Source organism: Scyliorhinus torazame, unplaced genomic scaffold (genome assembly GCF_047496885.1).
Source record: "Scyliorhinus torazame isolate Kashiwa2021f unplaced genomic scaffold, sScyTor2.1 scaffold_1155, whole genome shotgun sequence".
Taxonomy (NCBI): domain Eukaryota; kingdom Metazoa; phylum Chordata; class Chondrichthyes; order Carcharhiniformes; family Scyliorhinidae; genus Scyliorhinus; species Scyliorhinus torazame.
The window spans coordinates 42,547-63,402 of NW_027308882.1; the positions used below are offsets into that span (position 1 = coordinate 42,547).

General features: G+C 47.0%; 1 protein-coding gene across 1 annotated transcript; it reads right to left on the reverse strand.

The window, feature by feature from the left end:
• Positions 1-586: 586 nt before the first annotated feature.
• LOC140407086 (DNA fragmentation factor subunit alpha-like) lies at positions 587-20,315 on the reverse strand. The gene is made up of 6 exons (XM_072494824.1): positions 20,156-20,315; positions 17,081-17,248; positions 13,389-13,534; positions 6,371-6,536; positions 5,063-5,205; positions 587-4,334 (listed from the first exon to the last, which is right to left on the reverse strand). The coding sequence occupies exons 1-6, from the start codon at positions 20,277-20,279 to the stop codon at positions 4,167-4,169; spliced, it is 915 nt and encodes a 304-aa protein (XP_072350925.1). The 5' UTR covers positions 20,280-20,315; the 3' UTR covers positions 587-4,166.
• Positions 20,316-20,856: the final 541 nt, after the last annotated feature.

The window sequence follows — 20,856 nt, forward strand, 5'->3', positions numbered from 1 at the left end:
TAGAAAAATTAGTGAGTTCATATTCCAGTCACTCATCTGGGATGGAGTAGTCAATTCATGCTCTTAGTCTAAGCTAGCTGAATGTTAGCAAACTCTACTTTAGCTTGGGCTATAGAAGAAAGCCCATTAACAAATAGGAACTAAAACCAACAAACTGGTGGGATACATAATGAGAAAAGTTGAAAACAAGCCTTTGTGGATTTTATGGAGGGTAAAGTGTTTATATGGCTGGTTCAGTCAGTTTTCCATCGTTGATAATCCCCAGAATGTTGACACTGGAGGATTCAGTGACGGTAATGCCATTAATGTCAAGGGGAGATAGTTGGGTTCTCGCTTGTTGAAGATGGTATTCCCAAGTATCACTTGCCACTTATTCCAGATGTGAACATTGTCCAGGTCATGCTGTATGCTGGCATGGTCTGCTTCGGAGGAGTCACAAATATTTTGAAGAACTGAGGAAAGGTTAAAAAGCTCAACATTGACACTCAACTTCAGAAATATTTCATTGCCCAGGAAGCACTGAGGCATTGACTGAAATGCGGGTCCATATTCATGCAAATTCATAAGATGACATCACATCCACAGATTTTCAAATGGAAACTAAATTTAAAGTTTATTTGAAGTACAAGCAGAAAATGCAGCTACACACAATGCTGTCAATTAGATACACCTCTTTACACTCAGATTTAGTACAAATCACAATCAGAAATATTTTAACTACCGACATCACTTCAAAGACGTTAATTATTGCAAGTGAAGTGTTTTGGGACATTTGAGAGAAGTGATAAGGCATATATAAATTCAAGACATGATTTCAGAATACAACCATTCGTCAGACACATTTGCACAGCCATATGTGAAATGCTCTATACTAACTCTGTCTCAATCTAGGCTCAGGATAGATCTTGATGTAAATGAGGGATCACAACCAAATACATCAATACTTGGTTGTAAAATGTAATTCTGCCTTGCCATATGCTTACAAGTCTAAAGAACAGTGGTACAAGTACCAGTTCAAACTGAGAAATTTGGATTGCTAATATTGATGGGATTACGTAGTTTTGGGGCGACGTACCATATAGAGGCTGATTTATTAAAGTTGCACATGTTCTCTTCCATTACAGTAGAATGATCTGAATTACAAATAAACTAGCTGGCAGCAGTAGCAGCTAGCTAAGGCAGACAGCATTATCAGAGAGCCCTCCCAACCAGGCATTACCTTCTTCCAGACCCTTCTATCAGGCAGAAGGTATAGACGTCTGAAGACCCGCACATCCAGACACAGGAACAGCTTCATCCCCACAGCTACAAGACTCCTCAACGACTCTCCCTCAGACTGATCTGTTCCCTGTAAGAACACTGGGCGGGATTCTCTGATCCTGAGGCTAAGTGTTGACGCCGTCTGAAACGCTGTCGCGTTTCTCGACGGCGTCAACACGGCCCCAGGATCAGCAATGCTGGCTCCTACAGGGCGCTCGAGTGGTTTACGCCACTCTAGCTGCTGATCCGGCCGCGGAATGGGCGATGCGCGCATTCCCACCGGTGCGATTTCCACGCATGCGCGGTGTCTCCCTTGTCCGTGCTGGCCCCGACCCAACATGGCGCAGGAGTACAGCAGCCGGCGCGGAAGAAAGGAGGCCGGCCCACCGATCGGTGGGTCCCGATCACGGGCCAGGCCACATCGGAGGTCCCCCCGCCGGGATCAGACTCCACCCCCCCTCCTCCCCCACCACAGGCTGCCTGCCCCCAGACCCTTCAACGCCGAGGTCCCACCGGCTCAGAGCATGTTTGAATGGCGGCGGTGGGACTCAGGTTTTTTTTTTTACGTCCGCTGGGCCCATCTGGGCCGGAGAATCGCCCCCGACTGGCACCGCGCTGGCCCCAATTCTCTGCTCTGTGGAGAATCACGACCTGGTGTCGGGCTGGCGTGGCGCAATTCGCATGGCCCCCCGGCGATTCTCCGACCTGGCGCGGGGTCGGAGAATCCCGCCCACTATTCACGATGCCCTATGCTGCTCTTGCTCATGTATTTGCTTTGTTTGGCCCCTTGTTCCACACTGTAACCAATCACTGTTTTGTCGATGTACCATTTGTCAATGTTCTCTGTTGATTATTCTTGTGTCTACTATGTACGTACTGTGTACGTTCCCTCGGCCACAGAAAAATACTTTTCACTGTACTTCGGTACATGTGACAATAATCAAATCAAATCAAATCAGCTGTGGGGTAATCACAGGTGGGCTGTTAATGTTTTCGTATCAACGCCCTCCTCCCATGGACAGTGGTGTGTGGTGGAAGGATTCACAGGCTGATTAACAGTCTAACAAGAATTTGCTTTCCATGGCCAGCACCATCTTTGATACCGACCAACAGTCCAATATGATGGCAAGGTTTAATGGGATCTCACACTGCAAATGAACGTGTGCACTCACACCCACCAGAATATAGTTTAAACTTGCTCGGAAAGCTTCCATTCAGACAAGCATCTCCTTAATAACTAATACGTTAAGCAAATTGGCTTTACTTAATACGTGGGGCACAATTCTTACTCAAGTCAATCTGCTGAGGGGAGATACTTTAATTTTTCATGGGTACTTATTTCATCCATTGGTACAAACAAAATCTATTAGTTGAAGTTGAGTAATGCAGTGACAGGATCCAGGAAACTCCAAACATAACCAATGTTACAAATGACAGGGTCTTTGCATAGTGAAACAGGCTCAGTAGGGAAGGTGGCCTACACTTCCTCCTAATAGCCATGGGCTGCACATTTTAATTCCACAACCCATCCTCTATCCCTCAATATGATTACTTTGCGGGTATTGTCCCTCTTTCAAAAGTGTCCAAATGTTAGGTGGGCTGCTGAGTTACGGGGATAGGGTGGAGATGTGGGCTGAGTAAGGGTGCACTTTCAGGGGCATTGTAGACTCGATGGGCCAAAAGGCATCCTTCTGCACTGTAGATTCTGCGATTCAAAATACTTCAATTGATTCTACATCTATGGCCTTCAGAAGTAGCACATTCTCAAAGTCAATTGTGAGAATAAATTTCTCTTGGATTATTTTACTGGTTTGAATCGTAAGCCAGTTTGCTCTTGTGCTGAATTTCGTTACCTGACAAAGTACCATTCCCTCATTTACTCTGTCAATTTCCTCACTGGCCTGGATTTTGAGACAAGTTGAGGAGCAACAGTGCTAACTGTTGACCTTGAAGAAAGTTATCCGCCATGTTCTAGTGATCAGGTGCAGACGTCTCCTGTGTCAGTTTAAATTTGGCACCAAGGGGCTCTACAGCAACAGTGATGTCATTTAACAAGGGAGGCGACCAATCACACTGAAGTATTCTTAGAGGCTGCAAATCAGGAAGTAAAAACTACAAGTCCTTCATTTTTAAAGATAACAAAATGATTGAAACATACATATTGGTAAGAGTTTAAAAAAGCTATAAAAAAAAAAATCATAAAAATATTTAGTATCTTTACACTGGAGAAATTTGACATTCAACAAATATGAAAATAGCCCTTTAGGGCCACAGAGGGTTTTTAGTAGTAATTATAAAGTTATTATGCTGTAAATGGTATGTAGGTGCCTCTCATGATCAAATTTTGCTTTCTCCCTTTCAAATTACCTGTGTTATCGTTGATTCTATCTGGGAACAGCGCAGCTGAGATTAGGAACAAAATACCATATGGTTGGGCAGCGCTGACCAGCATTTTATTGCCATTAACAGGCGTTTGAATGCAGCACAAACTGATGGGCTCAAGTCCTCTTCTTGCTGGTTAGAAAATTATAAAATCCCGACACTTGGGTCACAATGGATGCTGATCCATATCTGGGCTGTAACTATTCTGATGCTGTAATTCATTTAATATCAAATGTGAAATTGAGTTTAAAGTTCACCCTGGTGTATCAGATAGTGATTCGATGTTGGGCTGAAAGGATATTGGTGAGACAGAAGGAAGTGACTCGGTCTGCATCGGCTTTATGCTATGCTTGGTCTGAACGTGCTTGATGCAGACACCGAGTGCCACAAGAATCAAATGTTTCTTTCTCCCCACCCCACACATGACAATGTTTGATTATTTTGCTTTTGAATGCTGGGAGCCAAGATTTATCACTCTTCGAGTTGCAGAACCATGTTCGGCTACAATGGGCGGCCACAGTATTTTACAGTTTTCTTTTGTTTCTTGAACGTTTGCTCAATTGTTCCAGGCACGTCACTTTGGACATGCGCTTCTGAAATTCCTCCCTACAGTCTCGTTGCAAACCCTTTACCTTCTCCATGGAAATCTTTAAAGCGGATTGCAAATCCTTCTCATTCTCGTTGAAAACTTTCTGAAGGTAAATGGCATACTCAGTTAATCCAGCAATCAACATTTACATCTAAATTTTAAAAAATCCTAAACTCTCTGTATTAGATTAACCAATAAATCTTACTGTATAACTAAGACTTGGTTGGCAATGAGGATATTGAAGCTACTGATTTTTTTTTAAACAACGGAGGGCTTTGTTCTACCTGGAAGGGAGATAAAACATAATTATTGCCTTCTGACCCAAGTAACCTTGTTAGCAAGTCCGGGCATCTCCTGGTCTCAGACCTCCGGTCATTCCCACCTTATCTCAAAGGAGGTAGGGTGGTGTAAGCTGGGCTGCCTGCCCGAAAACCAAGATGGCTGCTCATCCCCTCCGATCCCCTCAGCAGCCACTGCGCTGGGTTCCTGTTTTTAAATAGGAGTGCAAAACGGCGCGTGACTGCTCGCTGGGGAGCCCGTTAGTTCCCGGGAGGCCGTCAGACAGGGTGTCCATCCCGTTAATGGGATGGAGATTGCCTTTAATTGGTGACAGTTGGTGACTGGGCGGGATCCGGAACCCGCCAACGAGAGTGAAAGCGATTGGCTCCCGGAGCAGACTCTGATTTTGGCCTGTCCTGCGATTTAACTGCCGTGCACGCGGAATGCGGCCGTTAAATCGTGCCCATCATTTCTGTGGACTCAGCATAGACAAAAATTAAAAAGGTGAAATACAAACTTCTAAAAATGTGCTAACAAGTGAATTTATTGTACCTGCAGCTCCACATTCGACAAGCTGACCTCCGGGCTGGATTTCTGATTGAGAACATTAATTATGCGTTTGTTCAGCGAAGAGGGTTCACTGCTTATCGGATCCAAACAATCCACTTGATCAGATTCTTTAGCCGGTTCTGAATCTAGGAAAAATGTAGGATCTAAATTTTTGTAATTGCCTTGGGAACAAAAGACTGCGTCCATAAAAACCTTTTCAGAAAGTTTCTGCCTGTCGGTCTGCATGACTTGTATCAGCAGCTATTGCTAGGCAACAATCCATCAATCGAGATCACTGGTCTACAGTCCGACTGGGTCACACTGAAAATGTACTAAGTACTGTTTTCCTGATGCCAGTGTCAGTGTTGAGAAACATGCATACATAAATTCTCTCCTTCACAATACCTGCAGCTGATCAATCTGCAGCCAGTTTTGAACAATGCCGGCCTCATGTTAGCTGCTTGTTGATTGGGGCGAGGGCTGTCAACTCGACAATGTGAAGTATTCAGGTGCTGATCAGGGATTTCCCAGTTGCGCAAATGAAATTCAGAACTCATGTTCTGAAGATTCTCAACTCCCAACAACACGGATTAACATTAAATAGAGTACTTTCAGGGGCAGCACGGTGGTGCAGTGGTTAGCACTGCAGTCTCATGGCGCCGAGGACCCAGATTTGATCCCGGCTCTGGGTCACTGCCTGTGTGGAGTTTGCAATTTGCGTGGGGTTTCGCCCCCATAACACAAAGATGTGCAGGGTAGGTGGATTGGCCACGCTAAATTGCCTCTTAATTGGACAAAATGAATTGGGTACTCTAAATTTTTTTTAAAATAGAGCACTTTGCCAGCTGTGGCAAAGACCTGGTCCAGCTCAGAAAGCTAACTGGTCATGGATCCCGGTGGTTTCCAGGCCATTACTATATCAGGTTGTAAATTATCCCCAAGTTGAAAAACATAGCTCAAAGATTGTTGACATTCACTGCTGCAAAAAAATGTGTGGAGTTGGAAACAATTAAAAAAAAAAAAAATTTAGAGAACCCAATTCATTTTTCCAATTAAGGGGCAATTTAGCATGGCCAATCCACCTACCCTGCACATCTTTGGGTTGTGGAGGCAAAACCCACGCACACGGGGAGAATGTGCAAACCCCACACGGACAGTGACCAGAGCCAGGATCGAACCTGGGACCTCGGTGCCGTGAGGCAGCAGTGCTAACCACTGTGCCACCGTGCTGCCCCAAGTTGGAAACAAATTTATAATTTTAAAAAATAAAATGATGACGAATTTGCTATATAGTCAGAACATCAGACTAACCACCATTTAGAGGGGTGTTCTTGTACAGTTTTAATAGTTCCTTTGCTTCCCGTTGCTCCTCTCGGTTATCAATTGCAAGCTGAAGGGAGTCCTGCATTGCTTCAGCTCTTTTTGGAGTTTCTCCCAGTTCCTTTGCCAGCTCAGTAGATCGTACATCTATCAGTGCCTGTCAAATAAAGATACACCGAAAGCTACTGCATTTCCAATTGACCTAATTACAATTCAGGAGTACAGGCAAAAATGTATTTGATCACAAGCAAAAGTTCCACTGAGTATTAATGTGTGTCTGTCCCATTCTTCAACAACTAATTCGAACATAGTCACCATTAAGTGGCAATGTCGACATCATGAAATTCTAGCTGCCCGATAAGGAAGGAGGGAGGATATCACTACAAAATAAAGTAGAGTTAGGTTTTCACCAAGAATTGTTTCTTTTTCAATACTTAGAACAGGTTACCAGAATTTGTGATAAAAATAGATTTACTCTAGGCCTTCACAAAGAGCTGGAGGGGATCTTGCAAGTAGGAGATATTGGACTAGGTTTTTCACCCCAGTGTAGATTTTGGGGCAAGGCCACCTCCACACAGCTGGATTGCCACAGACCTTTAATCAGCATGAGGTACGACTTCCATCCCTCTCCAGGAGGACGACACACCTCACAGAATTTCTGGCAATTGAAGTCCGGCAGCTCTGCACATCAGCGGTACCAAGCAGGAGCCAAGGCCACTGCTGGTGCTGTGGGTAGGCCAAGGTGGTGTTCAATGATGGCGACGTCGTCTCACTGAGCAGCAGCCTGCAGAGCTAAACTTACCAGGCTGCATATTGAGTGGAGGCTCCTGCGCTTGTTATTCAGTGGTGACAGGATGAGACCCTTAATTGGGTATTAATTGCCAACTTAAAGGCGACCCACCCAACACCTTCCCCTGCCACATGTAAAAGTGTGGCACGGAGCCCTAATTTATGGATCTACCCGCCAGTTTTCCTGCCTGTGAGTGGCCCATAAAATGGAGCCCATTGAGTTACAGATGCTAAGGGAAGCCAATGACTTGCATTATCAGTTACTGAGGTCTCCGAGAAATTGCGCGATTGTCTTCAGCGATTGCAATGTTTTCTAGAGTGTCTAAAGTATTTTCCACCTGAAGAATTGCATTGTTGAAGGTTGGCTGGTAATGGATATACCCTGAATGGCACAGTATAGAAGGATCAGTTGAATTTTTTCCTGTTGTTTCTTAAATGCTCTTCGAAGATGTATACTGGACTGAAGAAGAGTCCATTTCATTGTCTCACTAACCCCTAGAATGCGGATTATGATTATGTTGACTTTTTTGAACCTCAAGTTTATTATAGTTAAGAAATGCACTTTAATAGCTAAACATATTTTACATAGAATTCACCAAGTTTACATAGAACATACAGTGCAGAAGGAGGCCATTCAGCCCATCAAGTCTGCACCGACCCACTTACGCCCTTCACTTCCCCCCTATCCCCGTAACCCAATAACCCTTCCGAACCTTTTTGGTCAGTAAGGGCAATTTATCATGGCCAATCCACCTAACCTGCACGTCTTTGGACTGTGGGAGGAAACCGGAGCACACGGATGAAACCCTCGCAGACACAGGGAGCACGTGCAGACTCCGCACAGACAGTTACCCAGCGGGGAATCGAACCTGGGACCCTGGCGCTGTGAAGCCACAGTGCTATCCACTTGTGCTACCCTTGTTCCACTACCGCTGGCTTCCTCAAGTTACTAAACAGTCCTTTATCCACACTTTGCACATAAACACTGATCCTCCTTGTTGACCATACATTTCCAGGCAGCTAGAAGGTATTTGTATTTTAGGCATTCCAGGCCATTTATTACAGGTCAAGGAAGGTTTAGGGTTTAGGTATATAGAACAAAAAATGGGCAACAACCCAAAGGTTTACTGGTCTTAAAATAGTTTATTGTCCTTTGCTCCCCGATGCCCAAGTGTCTTTGCCGTCACTCAGACTCACAGAGAGAGATATTCGCCCACGTTAGCCATCAGCAAGAATGGTGACGTGGGCAGATTGTGTGTTTCCGACTTTCCAGGCTCCTTGTCGGTGGCGTAATGAGAACCCCTCCACGGGAGATCGGCAATCTCGTACACCAGCACCTTATTAGCGAGTCCTCCCGGCGGGACTGCCTCCCTTTACTGAATACCCATCGAGCGCTGGTGTGGCGTCACGCTGGCAACATTTGGAAATGAGAACCGGGCGACCTCACCTCCGAAGGAGATATCGGAGGTCAGCGCTCAGGTTGACATTACCCTCCAGGGTGTAAATTGCAGCGGACAGAACGTTGGGGGGAGGGGGGGGGGGGGGGGCAGGTAAGTGCTTCGAGGAGATACTACCTGCAACCGCTATTCCACCATAGAATTTCCTATCTTCAAATGTCAGAGGTCCGGTGCTGGAGACAACTGCGCCTGACCCTGGTCGTGGCGGGCCAGCTGTGCCAGGTGATGCAAGAGTTGCCACCACGTGGGCTGGGAGGTCACACGTTGCTTATGGCCTTGGAAGTCACTGCCGCTCTGAATTTCTATGCCACCAGCTCTTTCAGGGCACGACGGGCCAACTGTGCGGCTCTGGCCTTCATAGCGAGAGCATTTGAGTATAGGAGTAGGGATGTCTTGCTGCAGTTATACGGGGCCTTGGTGAGGCCACACCTTGAGTATTGTGCAGTTTTGGTCTCCTAGTTTGAGGAAGGACATTCTTGCTATTGAGGGTGTCCAGCGAAGGTTCACCAGACTAATTCCCGGGATGGCAGGACTGACATATGAAGAAAGACTGGATCGACTGGGCTTATACTCACCGGAGTTTAGAACATATAAAATCCTGATGGGACTGGACAGGCTGGATGCGGGAAGAATGTTCCCGATGTTGGGGACGTCCAGAACTAGGGGTCACAGCCTAAGAATAAGGGTAAGCCATTCAGGACTGAGATGAGGAAGGACTTCTTCTCTCAGAAAGTTGTGAACTTCTGGAATTCTCTACCACAGAAAGCTGTTGGGGTCAGTTTGTTGGATATATTCACAAGGAAGCTCGACATGGCCCGTGCGGCTATAGGGATCAAAGGGTATGGAGAGAAAGCGGGAGTGGGATACTGAATTTGCATGATCAGCTATGATCATATTGAATGGTGGTACAGGCTCAAAGGGCCGAATGGCCTACTCCTGCACCTATTTTCTAGGTTTCTATCTCCAGGTCAGTTGCGCACAGGTGGATAAGGGAGGTCGCAGACGTGCTGTTTGCGAGGACCCACACGTACACCAACCTGGGCCGGGACCAGTGCATCAGGACCATGGGCTTCGACCACTTGGCAGGCTTGCCCCAAGTGCAGGATGCCATCAACTGCACCCACATGGCAGCATGGGGCACTACCTGTGAGCTGCAAGAGATACCGCTCCCTCAATGCCCAGATTGTCAGTGATCACACGATGTGCATCATGTACGGCCCAGAGGAGCATCCATGATAGTTACATCTTGGGACACTTGCAGATACCAGCAGTCTTCGAGTGAGAACAGCAACTGGAGGGCTGCCTCCACGGGGAAAAAGGGTACCCACTCAGGAGGTGGCTGATGAAGCAGCGCAGAGGCCACAAACACCCGCTGACACTCGCTACAATGAGACTCCTGTGGCGATGCCTGCACCGGTTGAGCAGATGATTGGGTTGTTCAAGATTCTGTTCCGTTGTCTGGACCAGTCAGGGGGAACCCTCCAATATAGCCCCCAGAGAGAGTCCTGCATTATAGTTATCTGCTGGGCTCTACTCAACCTGGCATTGCAGGGGGGTGAGCGGCAGGACCAGGAGGAGATGGAGGAACGTCACATCTCCTTGGATGAAGTGGATGGTGAGGAAGGTGATGAGGGGCAACCCGCGGAGGAGGAAGGACCTCGGGCGATGGCCAAGGCCTGCAAGGGGCGCAGGGCTAGGAACACCCTCATAGCCTCTCGGTTTGGTGACACTCAGGACTATGGAGTGAAGATCTCTCCCACCCTGTGATCTGACATCTGTGCGCTACTGTGGTGCCTGCGGGAGGTCATCGTGATGGTGGCTCCATTCATGGGCAGGGCACTAAAGCGATTGGCTGCTGCAGAATATATATTTTTAAAATTTAAGAGTACCCAATTATTTTTTCTCCAATTAAGGGGCAATTTAGCACGGCCTATCTATCTAACCTGCACATCTTTGGGTTGTGGGGTGGACGCTGCAGGAGAATGATGATGATGTGCAGTGAGGACAGAGCGATGCTCTTCTTATCCTTTGCAAAATATCTGACTCCTGGATGAATGAGAAGTGAATGTGACCTGTCAATAAACGGGCTTATCTTGGGGTCGAGGCGCTGAATAACACATCTCAGCTGTTACTGCCTCCTCCGAGGTCAGGGCCCTGTGCTTTTCTTCACCTACTGACGAGGTGGACAGACTCTCTACACGTTTTTAGCCCTTGGTATCCTCATAGCTAGAGAATACTGCCAAACATGAGAGGCCTGAGCATTGATGTTGGTGGTGGGCTGAACTTTCCATGGATGAGGGGGGGGGGGGGGGGGGAGACGGACTGGGGCGCCTGCACCAGAAGCCACGTGGCTTTATTGCATCGTTAGTGTGGGAAGTGGGAGAGACAGAGCACTGCCATTCGCACATTGCACAGGGTGAAGCACCGGGTTTACGCGGGGGTTTGCGAAGCATGGTGCCATGACATGACATCTGTATGGGTGACCAAAGCGATTTTTAATAAGTGCTCCATTACCTCTACTAGTGCCTGTGCCCACGAGGTGCCTGTCATTTCTTACTCTTCCTCAAATTACTGCCACATCCAGGTGTATCCCCAGGATCCAGAGAAGAGGTTGAAGCAGCCTGCTGACCTCCAAGCCCTGTTGCCTGGTATGACTTTGGCGGGCGTCTCCTAGGAGGCCTGGAACTTGAAGGTCCGGGCCTACTATCAGGCTGCAAGGGTGTTACAGTGCTGCCCTCCTGGAGGTGTGCCACTCACAGGGAGGGGGTTGTCAAATGGGCTGGACGCGCCAGGATCTCCTGGGTGGAAGTACCTGAGCTGCACTCCTGCCGATCCTTTTCCCTTTAGGTGCCTGGGGGCCTCAGGGCTCCTCCATGAGATCGATGGGCAGCTGGAGTGAGATCCAGAAGCCCTGCCGTTCACTGCCGCGACACTTGTGGAGTCCCACCAATCCCTGCACCATGGAGATCATCCCTCAGCCCTGGAGGTTATGACCTGAACCATGGAAAAAACATCGCCCGCCATTGAGTGCACGTGCTGCGCCAAAGTTTCCGTTGCAGGTGCCACCCTTGCAGAGTTAGTCTCGTTGTGTTGGAGAAAGGCACCATCTCCGTGGACAGAGGGGATGGGACTCCTCCAGTCGGCCTTGCAGTCCAAGGAAGGATGGCGTCATCCCTTCTTGATGCTCACGACTCAGCTTTTACAGTTGCAGCAGCTCTGGGTCTACTAGACCCAGGGGCACGTCATCGGCTTGGGGCTCAGCAGAATCCTGGGCTCCGGCATCCCTCCGATTGCCGGATTCCTGGGACATCCCTTCGTCTGCCTGCTGTGGATCTTCAGCTGTGAGGTGCTCACCAGTGAGTGACCCAGAAGCCTGCCTAGTAGCTAATCCCACAGGGGTGTGAGTATGTGCGCTGATGGAGGATGTGGATGACAGCTGTGATGCCTCCTAGATGCTGGTCTCCGAGATGTCGTCCTCGGGTCTGTGGTCTCTGGTGGCTCTGCGTGGCTCAGGCTAGTTGTGCTCAAATCTACCCTGCAATGAGACAGATAGGGAGAATGTAGGCTGGAGGCCTGCCGGGTCAGATGGTGATGAAGTCTGGCATGTGAGAGCAGATTAGCTACTGGGGGAGGGGCGAGTGGGGCGCCATGACAAGTGTTGGGACCCCATGAGGTGGCGAGGAGAGGGATCACTGCAGAGCTGTGAACGGTGTGTGAAGGAGTGTAGCGGAACACATCAGGAGGCAGGCTTACCCTGGCTGCACGAAGAGGGTCATTCATCTTCTGTTGGCGCTGTAATCCCGTCCATTTATGGAGCGAGCTGGCATTCCCTATCACAACTTTATGCACAACCTCGCAGGCAGGGTTGGTGACCATGCTGGCTCGACTTCTGGCCGACGCAGGTACAGGATGTCAAGTCTCTGCTCGACACCATGCAGACGTTTGATGAGGGGTCCCTCCAAGAAATGTGGTGCTGTCTGATCAAGTTTCCCGGGCGAGCGGATCAGAGGCAAGCCACTACAAGTGCACCGTGAATCATATGAGAACAAAATTGTTAAAAAGGCTGAATACATGGTAGGTTTTCCTGCCTCTGGCGGGATTCTGCCTGGTTTTCTGACAGGATTGACACTTTGGGAAAATTCCACCCAGTGAGGGAAGACTGTTTCCGAGACTTGGAAAACTGTGGTAGGGACATAATGGTTCAGAATGGCTGGGAGGATATTTCCTGACTATTAATGTGCTTTCACTAGGGGATGCAGATTTAGAACACTACTCTTATCGTAGTTGGGTCAAATGAGCTATGGCATTCAGAGAAGTGTGAAATATTGCTCCTTTTTACAGAATAAAAACCTTGTAAAATTATAGGGAACGAGATTTACAAGTTACTCTTGTGGCCTTATCCTCATTTTCTATAGCTACAAGTAACTCTCTCCTAATTGCTTGCCATTTTTAATATGATGGAGAAAATCTATGGTAGTCTGAAATTAGGATTGGTCGGTTTAAAGGTCTTGCTCTATTTTATTTTAATTAGAATGAAGCCATTTCTAAAATATTTTCAACCCAAAATACCAAGTTAATCTGATTACCATCCAATCCTGTATCTGCATTTCTGAAAGCAGCTTCAACTATGGGGCTCTGACTGCGCTTTAACCAGTAAGACCTTAACTGCTAGAGTGTGAAAGACATGAAAGATGTCAGGCTTTATAGAACTTGGTACTCTATTATAAATTTACTAACTGATCTATTTGTCCTTTTCCTGTTACCTGCAGGTCCGATTCAGACATTGTAATAATGCAGGCAAAGCTTTGTTTAAGTTGTCTGGCGAGAACTTTCCAATCATTAGACGACTCAGGTTGATTCCCACTGTCTACAGGTCCAACACCATCGACATCATCATCCATCTCGATTTCTGTGGGTGAAGCGGAGACTTTTGCTGGCATGAAATTTGACAAATTAAATGTTAATGGCCAAAATGAAGTGTAGTTTCTACACTCTCCTTGTAGCGGATCAGAGAATTCTTGTTTTGCAATAACCGATATATAGTTACTCTGGACTGCCATGGTGTTGACCTGTGATATTCCAATGAGAAGGGGTCAAGTAAAAGCAGATGTCTGACCCTGGGTTGTGAGCATTGCTGACAAAGTGAGTACTTATTATCCATCCCAAATTGCCCACGAGGTGCTGGAGGAGCATTCCCAATATGAACCGATATAGTTCACGTGATGCAGATAGTGTATATACACAGCGCTGTTAGGGTGGGAGTTCCAGGATTTTGACCCAGCAACAGTGAAAGAACTTCCAAGTCAGGATGGTGAGTGGCTTGGAGGGGATCTTGCATGTGGTGGTGTTCCTATGCATCTGCTGCTTTGTCCTTCTAGGTGCTAGAGACTCAGGATTGAGAGGCTTGGTGAGTTGTTGCAGTGTATCTTGTAGATGGCACACACTGCTCCCACTGTGTGCTAGGAGAGTGAATGCTTAAGAATGGGATGTTAATTTTACAATTACAAAGGTTAATTCACAAAATTAAGGTAATTAAGAATGACTTTTGAGGCTAGTTCAGATAAGGGAAGATCTGAGGTTAGTTCAGATCAGGGAAGATCAAAAGGAAAAAAACAGTATATCGTGGCAAGAAGAGCTGGTTTAGCTCAGTGGGCTAAACAGCTGGTTTGTGATGCAGAACAAGGCCAGCTGCGCGGGTTCAATTCCCGTACCAGCTTACCCGAACAGGTGCCGGAATGTGGCGACTAGGGGCTTTTCACAGTAACTTCATACTTGTGACATTAAAAGGTTATTATTATTAATAAGTTCACCCTATGTAATGGAGCTGTTTTGAGAATTCAGTTCACAGCGGGAAACTGTATCAACTCCCAACAAGCCTGTTTGAGAAACCAGATGTTTGATCCTAAGTCAGAAGCAAACCCCAAAGATACAAGTGCCTGGTGTGGTATCTATTGCTGAATTTTGCCTATGTTTTAAAACCTATGAGATGTTGTTTAAGGAGGTTTAACTCTGAGTTAGGAAAATAGATGGGTTTGGAACTGGGTAAATTTAAAGATACATTAAAGATAACATTTAAAGAGCAGATTGTCACTTAGTAAATGTGGCTTGTTAGCACTGTTGACAACACCTCCCATCACTTTGCTGAAGATTGGGAATCGACAGATGGGGCAGTAGTCGGCCAGATTATATTTATCCGCTTTTTTCTGCACAGGTCATAGGGCCATTTTCCACATTGTTGGATAGATGCTAGTGTTGTATAAGGGCTGGAACAGCTTGGCTAAAGGTGTAGCTAGGTCTGTGACACAAGTCTTCACTACTAGAGCCAGGATTTTGTTAGGGGCCGTAGCACCTCCTGTCTCCAGTGCCTTCAGCTCTTTCTTGATATCAAGTGGAGTGAACTGAATTGGTTTAGGACTTGCATCAAGAGGAGGCTGAGACAGATCATCCATTTGGCATTTCTGGCTGAGGTTGGCTGCAAAGGCTTTAGTCTCTTCTTTTCCACCATAGCGGAACATCAGAGTGTTTTTGGAGGCTCTTTCTCCGGTTAAGTTGTTCAATTGTCTACCACCATTCATCAGTGGATGTGGCAGGGCTGCAGTGTTTTGATCTGATCCATCGGCTGTGGGATCACTTAGCTCTGTCTATCACCTGCTACTTCTGTTTTTTTAGTATGCATGTAGTTCTCTGTTGTAACTTCACCTGGCTACCTTATTTTAGGTAAGCCAGCATTTATTACCAATTGCCCTTCAGAAGATGGCAGTGAGCTGCCTTCTTGAATCACCCACGGAGGCAGATCCAGAATTTTGGCTCAGTGACAGTAAAGAAACGGCAATGTAGATCCAAGTCAGTATGATGTGTGACTTGGGGGGAAACTTGTAGGTGGTGGTGTTCCCATGTGTCTGCTGTTCTTGTCCCTCTAGATGGTAGCAGCTGTAAGTTTGGGAGATACTGTCAAAGGAGGCTTGGGGAGTTGCTCCAGTGCACCTTGTAGATGGTACACACTGCTGCCACCATGGGTCAGTGTTGGAGGAAGAGAATGTTCAAGGTGGTGGTCAGGGGGCAGCACGGTGGCGCAGTGGTTAGTACTGCTGCCTCACGGTGCCGAGGTCCCAGGTTCGATCACTTGTGGCTTGTAGCTGGTGGACAGGCTTTGTGAGTCAGGAGGCGAGTTACTTGCCGTAGAAATCCCTGACCTGCTCTTGTAGTCATAGTATTTCTGCGGTTGGTCCAGTTCAGTTTCTGCCACTGTAATCCCCAGGATGTTAATAATGAGGACCCAGTGATGGTAATGCCATTGAATGTCAAGAGGAGATAGTTAAAGGGCAGCACGGTGGCGCAATGGTAAGCACTGCTGCCTCATGGCACCGAGGTCCCAGGTTCGATCCCAGCTCTGGGTCACTGTCCGTGTGGAGTTTGCACATACTCCCCGTGTTTGCGTGGGTTTCGCCCCCACAACCCAAAAGATGTGCAGGTTAAGTGGATTGGCCACGCTAAATTATCCCTTAATTGGAAAAATGCATTGGATACTTTAAATTTATAAAAAGAAAAGAGATAGTTAAGATTCTTTCTTGTCGGAGATGATTACTACCTGCCACTTGGGTGTTACTTATTAATCCAAGGCTGAATATTGTCCAAGTCTTTCTGCATATGGACATAGTATGCTTTAGTATCTGAGGAGTTATGAATGGTGCTGAACATTGTGCCATAATCCACAAACTGCAAACATCCCCACTGCTGATGTTATGATAGAGGGAAGGTCATTGATGAAACAGCTGACGATGGTTGGGCCTGGGGCACTACCCTGAGGAATTGCAGAGATGTCCTGGGGCTGAGACAATTGATCTTGAACAACCACAACTATCTTCCTTTGTGCTAGATATGACTCCAACCAGTGGAGAGTTTGTGCCCCGATTCCCATTGACTTCAGTTTTGCTCCTTGATGCCACACTCAGACCAATGCTGCCATGTTGTTAAGGCCAGTCACTCTTACCTCACCCCTTGGGTTCAGTTCTTTTGTCTGTGCTTGGATCGAGGCAATAATGAAGCCAGCAGCTGAGTGGCCCTGGCAGAACCCAAACCGAGTGAGAAGATGACATGAACAAAAGCTTGGAATGGGGAGGTGGAGGTGTTATTTTGCAAGGCTAACAGTAGAAATTCTCCAACAACATATGGGATTCACAATTTATAGGATCTCTTCTTTCCCGCCACAATTTGTTTGGACGATTTACACATTAACAGTATGCATATTAAACTTATTCTGTTATTCTGGCAGAAAATTCTGCACGTTAAATCTTTCAAATCCATGCACTAAATAATTAAGTAAACACATTGCACTGAATGCTTTGGAAAGGCAAAATACAGAACCATCGAATCGAAGGTCCTTTCAGAATCTTTTGCAATGCCGCTTGTCCACAATTGATATTATCATTCAGCTCTTCCCAAAACAGCAGCTTACCTTCATCAACAGGAGTCCACTTTTGACTGGAGTCAAGGATCATGAATATTGTGTTGTCTGGCAGGAGTATGAAATAGTCTTCATCCTCAACAATTGTTCCATCACTTTCAAGCACAACTGTATAACCTTGCTGTGCACCAACTTTGTCCAGACCTAGTTTTTTTCTCCCTAAATCATAAAAAAAAACCCACAAACATAAATTAGAGGATCCCTCAGCTTTCAGGAGGCTCACAAACTAAAAACAAACTAAGATATTGCACAATCTGAAGTTCTCAGCCGTGAAAACAATTTTCCACTTTTCTGCCCAGCTTTCTCATCCCTGCAGTCTAATCTCCTCACTCTCACCCACACAGTCAATATTAGTATCATTTGCAAATGGCTTTATCATGCTCCCTACATTTCAGATTAAATCATGAATATAATCTATCAAAAGCAAGAAACCAAGTACTGAGCCCTGTGGAACCCCACTGGTAACAATCTTCCAGTTGCCCCAATATCTGTCAACCATTATCTATTGCTTCCTGCCACATAGCCAATTTTGGATTCAATTTGCTACTCCCCCTTGATCCAAGGGCTTTCATTTTTTCATCAGCCTGGCATGTGGGACAAAACAAAAGCTTTGCTTAATTCTATGTAGGCCACATTCACATCAGCCTCGGGTGACTGTCTGTGTGGAGTTTGCACTTTCTCCCCGTGCATGGGTTTCCCCGGGTGCTCCGGTTTCACCCACAATCTAAAGATGAGATTAGGTGGTTTTGCCATGCTAAATTGCCCCTTTGTGTCCAAAAGGTTAGGCGGGGTTACTGGGTTGCGGGGATAGGGTGGAGGCGTGGGCTTCTGTAGGGTGCTCTTTCCTGGGCCACTACAGACTAGATGGGCTGAATGGCCTCTTTCGGCACTGTAAATTCTATGATTCTATAACTTAAAGTGTCACCTCCTCAAAAAATTAAATTGAGTTAATCAGATATTACATTTCCTTAAAAAAAATCCATGCTGACTTTCCTTGATCTACTCATGTCTTTCTAAATTAAGGCTTCTACTGTTCCTCAGAATTGATTACAATAATTTGCCCTCAACTAAAGTTCAGTTAACTGGCCTATAATTACTCAGATCACCCCTTATTTTAAAAAAGCACAAGAAGAATTTTGGCAGTCCTCCAATCCTCTGGCACCACTCCTGTAGTCAGGGGGGTTTGAAATATTAGAATTAGAGCCCTCGCAATTTCCTCTCTTTCAAAGATCCCCCCCCCAATTAACGGGCAATTTAGCGTGGCCAATCCACCTAACTGCACGTTTATGTCCATGCAAACACAGGGAGAATGTGAAAACTCCACATTGACAGTGACCCGGGGCCAGGATCGAACCAGGGTCCTCGGTGCCGTGAGGCGGCAGTGCTAACCACTGCGCCACCGTGCTGCCCCTCTCTTTCAAAGATGCCAAACCATTTAATACTCCTCTTTCCAAAATTCCATCCAAAATTTCACCTTCTTCTCTAATTACAAACACCATCATCAGTCTCCACTTTTGTGAATACTGCTGTAAAATATTCATCAAGATGAGATATTCCTTAAATTTACATTGAGCTTCATTGGAACTATATTTACATGTCACTTCATTGATCGAGGGGGTCATTTACGCATTCCTGTTACATTACAATGATACAACAGTTAAATGTTAAAGAGGAATGTTCTAAAATCACCACCTAACCCACGTGATAACCATTTAAAATCCACCTAATTTGAGTAGCTGCTTGTAAATAATGCTTTTATCAACAATGTTTTAATATTTATACATCCAGGATTGTCAGATTAAAAGTCAATGAGTTACAAACTAAATCGCAATTCAACTTTAAACTGTAAACTAGCGCCACCTAATGGGAACAACTGAGGGCTGAGCTGGGCAATATTTCACTCAAATTATCAGAGAGCAGAGTAAAGACCTGCAACGTCACACATCTCAGGTCTATTTTGGAAAGTGGGAAGGTTCCTGACCCCCTTTCTGAGTATTTCACATCATTTATGTTCAGAAACAGTTGGAAACTCTCAGCATCTGTGCAGAGAGAGAATGGATGGTTTGTGGGCGCCGGAACAACATCCCTATATCCAGCCTTTGAGGAGACAGTTACGGTGTGATTTTCATGGGACACCCCATAAACTGACTTATAGAGGGACTTGCCATCTTTAGAATCATAGAATTTACAGTGCTGAAGGAGGCCATTCGGCCCATCGAGTCTGCACCAGCCTTACAAAGAGCACCCTACTCAAGCCCCCACCTCCACATAACCCAACCCAACCTTTTTGGACACTAAGGGCAATTTAGCATGGCCAATCCACCTAACCTGCACGTCTTTGGACTGTGGGAGGAAACCAAAGCACCCGGAGGAAACCCACGCAGACACGGGGGAGAACGTGCAGACTCCGCACAGACAGTGACCCAAGCCGGGAGTCTAACCTGGGACCCTGGAGCTATGAAGCAACTGTGCTAACCACTGTGCTGCCGTGTTTCCTCCCACAGTCCAAAGACGTGCACGTTAGGTGGATTGGGCATCCTAAATTGCCCATAGTGTCCAGAAAAGGTGAGGAGGGGTTACTGGGTTATGGGGATAGGGTGGAAGTGAGGGGTTTGGTGTGTCAGTGCAGACTCGATGGGCCGAATGGCCTCCTTCTGCCCTGTACGTTCTATGTGCTGCCCTTGACGAGCTCTAGGAGCTGGAGGGCCAGTCTGAGGTCTTCCAGTTGTGAAAGGAGCAGCAAGCTTCAAGAGAGGGCGCTTCAAGATGAGATGTTCTCCTCATGGATCTTGAAACCTGGGCAGGGCGAGGAAAATCCCAGTCAGCCGCCTTTAATTGGACTCACATAGTTCTTAATGAGCTGTGTTGGCTACCTGCTTACGCTGCAATGTCGCCCGCCTCCTCACCCCACTTCTGTAAAAATGGCCAGAGGGTGGGACGGAGAAACCAGCATGTCAGCTGGTGGGGCTGTTTGTCCACCTTGGACATCCAGCTTAGTGCGTTGCGTGTGTGTGGACAATAAGGTGTTTATAGATGGGTGACCAGCACCTCGGACTCTTCAGTTACCTTTGGCTGTCAGATCTTCCAAAGATGTTGCAGTGACACCAAACGTCTTCAGGCGGTCAGAGCCACAGATCTTGCACAGAGATGGTCTGCTTTGTGGGCCCGCTGTGCTGGACTGACTATCCATTTCCCTCAATAGAGATGTGTTGTGGAGGGAGTGGTGGTGGGGGGGCGGGGAGGGGGGGAGGAGGAGGGGAGAAGGGTCTGAATCCAGGGGAGGGAGGGAGGGGGGGGGGGGCGGTGGGGTTGTGGACAGGGGCGTGAAGTGAAGGAGGGAGACGGGCCTGAAGTGAGGGGCCAGGGGGGCAACGGGAAGGCGCTGGGGGGCTGTCAGATGGCCTGTTTTCCGATCTTGGATGAGTGGAAGGTGAGCTGGGGGAAGCTATCGCCCTGGTCCTGAGGCCAATATTTATCTCTCCAGCAACCTCACAGGATCCTGGGGTCTTGCTGTGCGCAGACCAGTCAGTGAGGTTGGATCCGGCGGTGGTGGAGGAGGAAGTCGCTATAAGAATGCAGCTCCGAGCCTTCTCCCTGCAGCGTCCTCCTTTCCGGTTGGGGCGGCGGTTGACGCGCACGCGCACTCTCCGTTTGAATTATCAAGAAACTATTGCTTACAGGCACAGCCGCTGACTCCAAAACGTTGAAAAAATTAAATTCTGCTGCGAACCAAAACAAAGCGACGGTGTTGGCGCGATAATTAACCA